Source organism: Geotrypetes seraphini, chromosome 3 (genome assembly GCF_902459505.1).
Source record: "Geotrypetes seraphini chromosome 3, aGeoSer1.1, whole genome shotgun sequence".
Lineage (NCBI taxonomy): Eukaryota > Metazoa > Chordata > Amphibia > Gymnophiona > Dermophiidae > Geotrypetes > Geotrypetes seraphini.
The window spans coordinates 134,045,987-134,058,068 of NC_047086.1; the positions used below are offsets into that span (position 1 = coordinate 134,045,987).

The 12,082-nt window shown below is 42.0% G+C and overlaps 1 protein-coding gene across 1 annotated transcript in view; it reads left to right on the forward strand.

The window, feature by feature from the left end:
* The first annotated feature begins 6,021 nt into the window (after positions 1 to 6,021).
* Positions 6,022 to 12,082, forward strand: part of OTOF (otoferlin) — a 432,592-nt gene continuing 426,531 nt past the window's right edge. Inside the window, exon 1 of the mRNA XM_033938296.1 lies at positions 6,022 to 6,092. Within this exon, the coding sequence (XP_033794187.1) occupies positions 6,046 to 6,092 (47 nt within the window). The 5' untranslated portion in view covers positions 6,022 to 6,045. The remainder of the gene's footprint in view (positions 6,093 to 12,082) is intronic.

Genomic DNA, 12,082 nt, shown 5'->3' on the forward strand with positions numbered 1-12,082 from the left:
CTTCCCATCCCTTTCCCTCCTCCCCTCCCAGCAGCATCTCTCCTTCTAACTCTCTCCAAGTCCAGTAACAGCTCTCCCTTTATCCAGCAGCTTCCCTGCCTCCAAAAGTGGCTTCCTCCTCTTCCAGCAGCTCTCAGTACTTGCCTGTAGGAAGTTGCCGGTAAATCACTGCCCTGGCAAGTAGGAGAGCTGGTGGGAGGGGAGACAGCCACTGTGAAGGCTCCCCAGGATCTTGCTCGCACACGCTGACCATCTCCCTCCACCTGCACCTGAATCTGCAGTTCTCTCCGCGGCCCTCTTCAGCAACTCGGCAGGGGCGGCGATCAAGGCAGGCTGCTGACGTCGGGACCTTCACTCTCTGAGTCCCGCCTATTTTGTTTCAACTTCCTGTTTCCGAAAAGGCGAGACTCAGAGAGGGAAGGCCCCAACGTCGGCAGCCTATCTTAATCGCCTGAGGCTGGGAGGAACATTAATGAGCAGGAACCGCAGTCGGCAGGAGATTTAACTGCCGACTTGATCTTGCCGGCCCTGCGCGAACCAGCAGAAATTTTCTGCGGACCGGCACCGGTCTGCAGACCAGCGGTTGAAGAACTGTGCTTTAGCCTATCTTGTCCACATTAGCCAGAAAAACAAACATGAGAAACTGCCTTCATAACAGTGAGAAGCACGAAACAACAACGAAGGAGACCAGTGGTGTTCAATCCTTTTTATTTGTAACAGACTCGATATGATCATGTTTTGGCCCTAAAAGGCCTGCTTCAGGAGACTTTCTGTTAGATCATGTTAGGTAAGGTATACTGATTCACGTGCTCTAATGATTCAATGTGAAAACCACCATCTCTGGAGGTAACAGCATATATGGCTAAAACTGCATCCAAACGTGTCGAGTCTGTTACCAATAAAAAGGATTGAACACCACAGGTCTCTTTTGTTGTTGTTTCGTGATTGTCCCACATCAAGCCATAGTTTACTTGGCTGGTACTCAAAATTTTTTTCAGAGACTACGTATAATTCAGAATGCAGATATACGCTTGATCTTTGTGTTAAAAAGGTATGATCACATTACTCCATTTATTTGTGAGCTGCATTGGCTGCTGGTGGAGATTCAGGTGATATTTAAATTCGGTTACATCTGCTATAACTTATTATTCAGTCTTAGTCCTAGCCATTTAGTAGATTCTTTTATTTTTGTTAATGAAAAGCGTCCAAGATGATCAGTTACATTCATCTCATTCCCTTCTGTCAAAGGATGTAAATATAAGAAATACCACCAACATCTTTTAGTGTATCAAGCAGCCTCCTGGGATAAAGATTTAAATTCCTTGATCTCTAATGCCAGGTCATATCAACATTTCAGGAAAACCTTAAAACCTATTTGTTCACTAAGGGGCTCATAATCAAAAGAGAAAAACGTCCAAAAACCGGCCTAAGTTGGCACTTGGATGAACATTGTCCAAATACGTCCAAGTGCCGATAATAAAAACGGGTTTTGGACATATTTCTAAACGACCTGGGGCTTCATAGTGCCGCTGAATGACCAAAGCTAAATGGGGCGTTTCAGGAGGAGTGTTGAGGGCAGGAGTTGGGCGGGATGTAGGCCGGCTTAGACTTAGTCGTACAGCATGTATTATACAGCCCAGGATCGACGGAACTTGGACGTTGTGACTTAGACCTTGTAAAACATGGTCTAAGTCACAAAAACCCACTTAAAGTCACCAGATAAGCACTGCAAATACATAAAACAGACCCCCACACACTACCCCAGTGATCACCGACCTCCCCCCCCTAAAAATATTAATCACACCTTTAAAATTCAGCCTCCAGACCATCATCACCTGGCAGCCTGGCATAGGAAAGCCTAGTCGGCTTAAGCCGTCTTGAGGGTGGGTTAGGGACTCGTGGAGAGGAGGACCCATGCCCATAAGCCCCTGTAATCACTGCATTGATACTTAAACATGTGCACTCCCCTATACACCCCCAAAACCATTTTTTACTGGCATATAAGTGGCTCCTGCAGCCGTAAGGGCTATTACGGTGGTAGATAAGTGGGTCTAGGGCAGGGGTGTCCAACCTGTCTTCCCTGGGCAGCATTAGCAAAAAAAAATGTTTCTGGGGCTGCGCAAACGCTGCAGCAAGACAGTAGGAAGCCGGCAAGACGGTAAACACCTGGGGGCAGCAGAGGTAAAACACTGCATTGTCCTCGACCAGGGCCACACAAAATACTTCACGGGGCCGCATGCAGTCCTTGGGCCATAGGTTGGACACCCCTGCTCTAGGGGATTCTGGAGGTGGTTTGGTGGGCTCACCATGACCTATAAGGGAGCTGTAGTGAGAAGAAGACATGGCACCCTTTTTGTGAAGTTCACAGCAGTGCCCTGTAAGGTACCCCACTATTTAGGTGCTATTTCTGGGTGTTCAGTCCTCCCACGTCCAACAGGGCTTGTTCTAGGCGTTTTTGACTTGGATGAAAATGTGATATAAAGATGGACGATTTAGCGGCTTGGACGATCATATCGGCAGGACGTATAGTTAGACGATTTTCGAAACAAAAAAAATTTTGCACATATTTTTCAAAAATGTGTCCTAGGCTGTTTTTTACTTTGGACGACTTGTGACTTAGATGAAAACGGACTTAGACGTCCCTTTCTATTATGCCCCTCCATGTTTAGGTAATTGACTGAATCCATCTTGAATGTCTCCTTACTTTTGTAAACCGCATGGATCTTTACTGTTATGCAGTATAGAAAAAGGCTTTTATGTTATGTTATGTTATGTTTTATTTTTGCTGCATTAGGCACGTGAGAGACCCTTTTACTAAACTGCATTAATCACTATCTTGTGTTGAGAAACTGAACTTGATAGCCATTAATGTAGGTCGTCACTGTTAGCATATGCTAAAATTCATATTGAGTGTTTAGCACATTTTGTAAAGGTGCCCTTTAGCTGTTTGTATTCCCACATAGAATTTGTTCTTAACAAAAACAGAACAAATGAAAATACCTCTCCTGGTGGACTCACTTGTTATTTTACCCTGAGTGAGCCTGCAAAAACTATAATGGTATTTTGCAGCAGAGAATACTAAGAATCCAGTGTTGATTTCACTCTGTGCTGTTGGACTATAATAAATTGTTTGTAGCTGAGTAATTGCTTCTCTCCTCTCCTAGAGAAGGATTATGACTGACACAATTGGGTAGAGATAATGTTATTCCCAGCTATCACAGTGGATTGATTTTTTTTTTTCCTTTGTAGTTTAACTTGGAAACACTAGCAGGACAAAAAGCATATACTTTACTGAATTGGCCAATTTGGAAAAAAAACCTCTAACGACTCAAACTGGGTCAACTAAATATGGGGCTGATGATATCTTTCAACAAAAGAATTGTACTAAAGAGTAGACATAAATGTCTCAATCTCATAATATTTGTATGATACGTTTTCTGTGCTATAACTTAATTGTGCGTAATAGTTCTCCAAAGAGAAAATCTACACGATTTCCAGCTGTGAAAACAATGCATTCAACCTGTGATGGTTAGTGGTTTTGAAGCTACTAACTGCCTCTGGCTGATTCTGACCTATGTCTGGGCACCAGCATTAAATGTGGGGGTCAGCTGAGGCCCTGGAAATTATACAGTTTCTGGTCAACATTCAGTACTGCGTACGTAGCTAGCCAGACAAGGTAGGATTGTCTTTTGTGGGATCCTATGTATCCAATTAGTTATGCAGCTGAGGCTGACTATCGTTGATGCCTGCATAATTGCTGGTTTCAACCTGACTTTGCTCATGGGTTGTTTCAGCATTAACTAGACGATGCTTCAGCAGTTAGACCAACACCGCATAATGAGCAGCACTGTGGGGCTAAGTGCCACTGACTGTCTGGAGAAGGTCTGCTGATTGGGGTTGGTCAGAAATTGAAAGCAAGAAGAGGTACCATAGAAATAAGTGCAAAGAAGAAATACCAAAGGAAGGTACCATGGGTTTGGGTGCAAAGAAAAGAGACCACATACATGGATCCAAAGAGCTGCTATCATAGACTCTTAAGCCAGGGTATACGGAGTATGATCTTAGTCTCTCAAAGTTACTGCTAATTCTCACCATTAACTTGCATCGTGTTAAAAAGAGCTTCCTTCTGGAAGTCAGATACTTTGCCAAGAGCTGTAATGTGTCACATCCTTCACACTGAAGTCAGCAATTTACATCCAGCACATGCATTTAGTTGAGGCTAGAACCAGGATCTGCTGTTTCCAAAGGAGGCACTTCATCACAAGTCTAGACCAGTGTTTCTCAACTCGGTCCTGGAGTACCCCGTTGCCAGTCAGGTTTTCAGGATTTCCACAATGAATATGCATGGAAGAAATTTGCATGTAATGGAGGCAGTGTATGCAAATCAAGTTTATGCAAATTCAATGTGGATATCCTGGAAACCTGACTGGCAAGGGGTAATGGTAAAATGGTAACGGGAAAATGGTAAAACCAGAGGATATAATTTGAGGTTGAGGAGTGATAGATTCAAGAGGGTTCATAGACAAAATCACGCGAGACAACGGCGCGCCGACAACTGAGCGCAAGGTTGATGGCGCGCCGAAGAAAAGCACTATTTTAAAGGGTTCCGACGGGGGGTGTTGGTGGGGAACCCCCCTATTTTACTTAACAGACATCGCGCTGGCGTTGTGGGGGGTTTGGGGGGTTGTAACCCCCCTCATTATACTTGAAACCAAACTTTTTGCCTGTTTTTTAGGGAAAAAGTTCAGTTTTAAGTATAATGTGGGGGGTTACAACCCCCCAAACCCCCCCCAACGCCAGCACAATGTCTGTTAAGTAAAGTGGGGAGGTCCCCTCCCCCACACCCCCTGTCGGAGCCCTTTAAAATAATGCTTTTCTTTGGCGCGCCGTCAACCTTGCGCTCAGTTGTCTGCGCGCCGTTGTCTCGCGCAATTTAGTCCCGTCACCATTCAAGAGCAATGTTAGGAAATTCTACTTTACGGAGAGGGTGGTGGATGCCTGGAATGCGTTCCCGAGAGAGGTGGTAGAGAGGAAAACGGTGACTGAGTTCAAAGAAGCGTGGGATGAACACAGAGGATCTAGAATCAGAAAATAATATTAATTATTGAACTAAGGTCACTACTGGGCAGACTTGCACGGGCTGTATATGGCCATTTGGGGGAGGATGGGCTGGAGAGGGCTTCAAAGGCTCAGAGGGTATAGATGGGCTGGAGTAGGTTTTGACGGAGATTTCGGCAGCTGGAACCCAAGCACAGTACCGGGTAGAGCTTTGTATTCTTGCCCAGAAATAGCTAAGAAAAAAAAATTTAAATTGAATCAGGTTGGGCAGACTGGATGGACCATTCGGGTCTTTATCTGCCGTCATCTACTATGTTACTATGGTACTCCAGGACCGAGTTGAGAAACACTGGGCTAGAACAACAAATCAACTGCCTAGTGCGAGTAGAGCTCTTTCTCCTCCTTATGTTCAAATCTGTCTTATTAAGAATGAAAATAGAAATATGTAAACAACAGAATCAAGATCAAACCAGAAACAATCAACAAGGCAGAACAGTAGCAAAAGGTCGGTCCAAGTTCAGTCCTCAGGTTCTAAAGGCAGATTAGATTATCAGCATAACTCTAATGAATAGGCATGATAAAGATTTGCATACAATGGAATAATGGACAAGCAAATCGTTCCCGTGCATGTTCCTTAGAGATATCCTGAAAATCTGGCCTCTGTGGCCTTTGAGACCTGAAGCAGGATGCGATTGATCCATGTGGTCCTCCTGTGTCAATAGAATTTACTATATTAAGTACTGTAGTCACAAGAGATATAGCAAGAACTATTGTCACAATTAAGTCTACTTTTAGTATTTAAACAGAATTAGAAAATAAAGGCATAGAATGTCGCAATATATGAGGGAAAATCTCCTAGAAAACCTACAGAGCTAGTAACTGTAAAAGTACAGTACATGAACTTTTTGTTTACATTTGTTCTGCCTTTTTGTGTTTTCTTAACAGACTTTTCGATGGCCTGTTGCTAGTAACATTGACGGGAATGAGATGCTGGAAATCCAAGTATTTAATTATAGCAAAGTCTTTACCAACAGGTACGTGTCAGTTGAAGGGTTTTGTCCCCTAATGGGTTGGCCCTACCAATGTTAGCCTTTCCTCATAGAATATAATTTCACCAAGATATTCATTTGGGAAACGGATGGTGAATAAACATTGTATTAACGAGGTTGATGTGTGGCCCTTAGCTTGGCATAATTTATTTTTTCTTATTAAATAGACAAATTGTGTAATTCTAGTAATTCCTGTTTCTCAACATTTTCATCAGGTGGTTTCCTTACAACATATTTGGTCATATTTTGTCCACTCACTTAAGATGCACTATTTTTCCAGTGGTTGAATAGAGGTAGTTGTATTCTTGATCTTTGCCTTTGGTCAGTGATTAGAGTTTTGAAAAATAAGTTGTCCCCTTAGTTTTATAGAGATTATAAATTGTGCCTTGCTGAGCAAAAAGGTACCAAACGTGGGGTATATGATTTATTTCTACCACAATAGAGGGCATAATCCTGCCACATTTCAGCCTCTAGTATGGATTAATTACATCTTTTAAAAATGAGAAACATTTTTCAATAAAAGCATATTTAAAACCAGAAATCACCCCCCCCCCCCACACTTTAGGTACTTTTTAGGCACTTGCAGTTTTTAGGTTATAGTACATGAAAAACATCAAAGTTGTGAAAAAAACAATTGCATAGTCTCATTCTACTGACCATATAGAGGGCAAAATAAAAAAATACATCTAAGTCCGTTATGGGCCTAGAATGCTAGTCACCCAAAGTCGGAAACATCCAAAGTCCATAATCAAAAAGTACATCCCAAATATCTTTTTTTTTTTTTTTTAGAATTCTCTGCTTATACATCCAGGTGTTTGCCACTAAGTTGTTTATCTTTATACCCCATTCATGTCCAAAAATTCATCCAAGTGTAAAATGCCTAGAACAAGACCTTTTAAGTGAAGGAGGGGCTAGACCTTCACCTAAAAGCACGATTCTCTAACCAGCATCTGCCATAAACAATGCCAATTAGAGAATCGTGGAACCATCCCGTTTCCCCCCCCCCCCAACAATAATCATGGCAAGAGAGATGCCCAATCTTTCCTGCTTCCATCCACCGTGCCCCCACCAAAAAATTATGGCAGGAGAGATGCCCACTCCCCACCTCCCTACTGGACTGCCCAGCTTCCCCCCCCACCACCCCAAGACCCCCAACAGAGCAAAATCTATTTATTTATTCAATTTTCTATACTATTCTCCTAAGGGAGCTCTGAACGAACGGTTTTACATGAATTTATTCAAGTACTCAAAAATTTTTTCCCTGTCTGTCCCAGTGGACTCACATTCTATCTAATGTATCTGGGGCAATGGGGGGGATTAAGTGACTTGACCACTGTCAAAAGGAGCAGCAGGCATTTGAACCCATAACCCTCAGCTTTAATCACTATGCCACACTCTCTCCTGCACAATTTCAATATCTGAACTCCAACTGATCAGTATTCAGCTGGTATTGGTCAGCAACCACCTCTAATTTAGCCCTGGATATTCAGTGCTGGGCCGTATCGGTAAATTTACTAGTTGAGAGCAATAAAGTACAAATAGTAGCCACCAACAGACTATATCTAAGTTGATATTTTATCTGTTGGTTATCTCTATGTTTAACTGGAAGGTGCTAATAACATTCTGTTTGCTGTTCAATACTGCCTATAGACTAGGGCAGGGGTAAGTAATTCCGGTCCTCGAGAGCCGCAGCCAGATCAGGTTTTCTGGATATCCACAATGAATATGTATGAGATGGATTTGCATGCACTGCCTCCTTGAGATGCAAGTCTATCTCATGCATATTCATTGTGGATATCCTGAAAGCCTGACCTGGCTGCAGTTCTCGAGGACCGGAATTGTCTACCCCTGGATTAGGGAATCTTTTTATTACAGAGGAGCCTGGAAAAGCAAGTAGACTTATTCACCCTTATTCTATAACTTTAGCTCTTAAATGTAAGTGCCCTTTGCATGATAAAATTATAGAATACTAGCATTTATGTGGGTAATTAATTGTCCCCCTCTTTTACAAAGCAGCGGTAGAGGTTGTTGCGTGGCATTAAATCCCTATGGGTGTCAGAACAATTACTGCAACAGCAGTCACTACCACAACTTTGTAAAAAGAACCCTCTATAGTTATGCATAATTGCTTAGCATATAAATGTAAAGGACATATGTAGGCAGAGCATGTGTAAGGCCTAGACTGAAGGGCCAAATTTAGATCTGTACATTTACAAACAACCAAAAGTTGACCCTTGGTGCTCCACAGAAACGAAGACACAACTAAAACCAAGAGAACTGCGGAGGAGATGTTCAAGATGCAGGCTTTTTATATGAAATATGGTCATTTAATCCACATAGTATAATGTCTAAAACCCAATTGATGGGGACTGTGAACCCAACACTGTCTGTGTTTCGACGACCCTGTTTTCCTCAGGGGTCCCAAAACAAAGTCCTAAGGCAAAAAACGTGGATCAAACGCTAAAAACGGTCCTGTTTAAGAACGCTACGCGGTGGAGTAAAACTCAACTGCACTATGCATATTATATGCAGTTATAGAATTGCTCCCTTTTCCTTTACCCGAGGAACACATCACAGGGGATTGCTTGTAATTAACTCCTTTGGTCAAGAACCTTCCAAATCCATCTGACTCAAGTCCCAGAACCCTGATCCCAAGACTTTGTGTTCTTAATTCGAGAAAGCTGCAGGTGGATGAAGTTATAGGGTCCCTCCTATCTCCATCAGTGGATGTATTTATGGCATATGGATATGCATAGTGCAGTTGAGTTTTACTCCACCGCGTAGCGTTCTTAAACAGGACCGTTTTTAGCGTTTGATCCACGTTTTTTGCCTTAGGACTTTGTTTTGGGACCCCTGAGAAAGACAGGGTCGTCAAAACACGGATCGTGTTGGGTCCACAGTCTCCATCAATTGGGTTTTAGACATTATACTATGTGGATTAAATGACCATATTTCAAATAAAAAGCCTGCATCTTGAACATTTCTTCCACAGTTCTATTGTTTTTGGATCTGTACATTTACACCTGCTATTGATATAGCGTATGTGGGCGTGCCAGATTGGAGCTCACAAAAGATGATTTATGCTAGCATTCTATAACGGAATCCTGTCACTCAGATGCTGTTGGAGAATTCATGCTTGGCACACCACGTCTAGGCACCTAACATTGGCGCCCAGTTACAGAATTGCCTCCTTTTCCTTTACCCGAGGAACATATCACAGGGGGTTAGGCAAGAGCCTTCCAAATCCATCTGACTCAAGTCCCAGAACCCTGATCCCAAGACTTTGTGTTCTTAATATATGAGAAAGCTGCAGATGGATGAAGATATAGGGTCCCTCCTGTCTCCATCAGTGGATGTGTCTATGGCATATGGATACAGCCCCTGGTTACACTCGTATGTGAACTGTGAGGCACTGGAAGCTCTAGTGCCATGAATTGTATGTGGAGTGAGGGAAAGGAGGGTAATTCAGTTTTGTTTACTGGATTTCCTGTATCACTTTCCTTACCCAGATCAAAAGTTTTTACAATAAAAATAATATACATATCTAGAAGGTAAAGTTGGGGATTTGATTCAAACAGAAACAGGAGGCAATACAGTTGCAAAAATTTTTGAGATGGCCAAACAGTGAGAATTGGAAGCATTAAGGATACAGTAATTGTTAGCAGGGAGAAGCTGTGCCTTGGCTGTGATTAAAGCAATTGCTCCCCTAAGACAGATAACAAATTTAGTACCTGCAAACGATTAAGCTATGTTTTAGTCATGCAAAGACTTTCATTCCTGGCACAGTGTGATAAGATCCTCATTAAGCCTTCTTTCAATGAGTACCAAGTGCATTTATTTGTGTTTTTCTTTATATAATAATTTTTATAACCTGCCATTTCTACAAAGCAGAGTGTGACATTAAAAAATAAGACATAACATTAAAATATTGAAGCCCATAAATGAAAAGCAAAGAATAGGGATCAACCAGAAAGGCACATAAAAAGAGAGGACCTGGTACAAAGTGGGTCATTTCCAAAATATCATGAAGAGGCTTCTCCACAAAATCAAAATTTAAAAACTTTTAAATGTGTTTCTAACATGTAGAAAATATAAAAATGTATGACACAGAATTAATGAAATAAAAAGCTTTATATAATATAATATAATATTGCATGAATTCAAGCTTTATTATCACCACAGGTTGACTACTGTAATGTTATCTTCCTAAACAGTTGTTGAGGAAATTATAGTAAAAAAATAAAAAATAAATAAATACAGTCATTAGACTTATTTTCTTTGTATCTAGAACTGACCAGACATACTCTTTTCTAATTAAAATCTACTAGCTTCCCTTGGAGGTGAGAATTATGTTGAAATTTTATTCTTCACAAAATTATACAGGGCAAAGCACTGTTGTAAACATACAGCTTGTTTTGCTTTCTAGAGACACATATGAATGCACTTGTTATAAATAACAGGGTAGGGAACTCCAGTCCTCGAGAGCCGTATTCCAGTCGGATTTTCAGGATTTCCCCAATGAATATGCATTGAAAGCAGTGCATGCAAATAGATCTCATGCATATTCATTGGGGAAATCCTGAAAACCCGACTGGAATACGGCTCTTGAGGACCGGAGTTCCCTTCCCCTGCTCTATAACTTTTGCCTTTCTAGCTCCTAAGGGAAAGAAATTTAAAAAATTACCTCCTCATTTGCTTTCCAGGCCACAAAGGTATAGAAAGACTTACTGGTTCAGTTTCGATTGACTTCGAACTATAAGCTTTTTAGAAGAGCGGTAAATCCTTTTTTGAAAATATGCATTACACAATGAGGGGCATTTTCGATAGGACATACAAGTCTGAAGTTGAAGGTTTTGGGCAGGACGTCCACAAACCCAGGAAAAAGAATGTCCATTTTCAAAGCTGCCAAACATCTATCTTTAATTTCTGAAAATGACCTAGATATAAGTTTTGGTCTGTAGGACATCTATCATGTTTAGCCATTTTCAAAAATAAAAACGTCCCCATGAAAAACGTACAAAAGCAAGGTTTTGTAGACGTACCCAACTGCCTTGTCTGATTGTGGCAGAGGAATTCCCATCAGCTGAGCCTGTTTCAGGGATTCCTGCCAGTTCAGCTGATGGGGATTTCCCCCTGCCAGGATCAGCTGAGCTGCAGAGCACTACACCCGCCCCCCATCATCCTCCAACATTCCTGGACTCCCCCATCACTAGACACCACCCAACATCATGAACCCCTCCCCCCACACATCACCCGACATCATGGAACATCTCCCCCCCCCCCACACACACACACTCACATCATCTGACACCTTCTGCTGCAAAATTGACAGGAGGGAAGCCCACTCCTTCCTGCCTACAGGGCCGTGTTCTGCGAATGATGATTCTTCTTCTCCCAATGCATCTTGGGATGCAGTGGGAAGTTTGGATTTATTAAAAAAATAATTCTGAGACTTCCAAAAACAGAAAATACCTACTGTATCTAAATATATAAGTTACCTTCAAGCCTGAAGGCTATTGAAGTGGTGTACTGAATGTACTGTATAAATTCTCCTAGTGGAAGGCTTTCAAGCAGTTATCACAACATCTCAGATGGGCTGAGGAGGGCCGAGGAGACACTAGAGGTGGTTCAATTTTCAGGCTGTGAGGGCTAGTGAAAAGGTTTGGATGAGAACGCCAGTCCTCCTATTGAGTGATCAGTGCTAAGAACTGAAGCAACTTGTAAGGCAATAGATGCAAGATGTCAAGGAGAGAGAACTAGTTTTATCAAGGCCAGTAGGACACTATGAGAATCTTTGTGCAAGAGCTTTGCTGGAACTTGTGGAGTACTCTCTGTATGAGAGGAATTGGAGAGAAGGCATAAAGAAAGAACCAAGTTAATGGCATCATCAGGGCATTTGCAGCAAGCTGTAAGGAAGAATGGAGAAGGCGAAGAAGCTTTGTGTTTTCTTTGCTGGCAAAGAGATCACTTTGAGG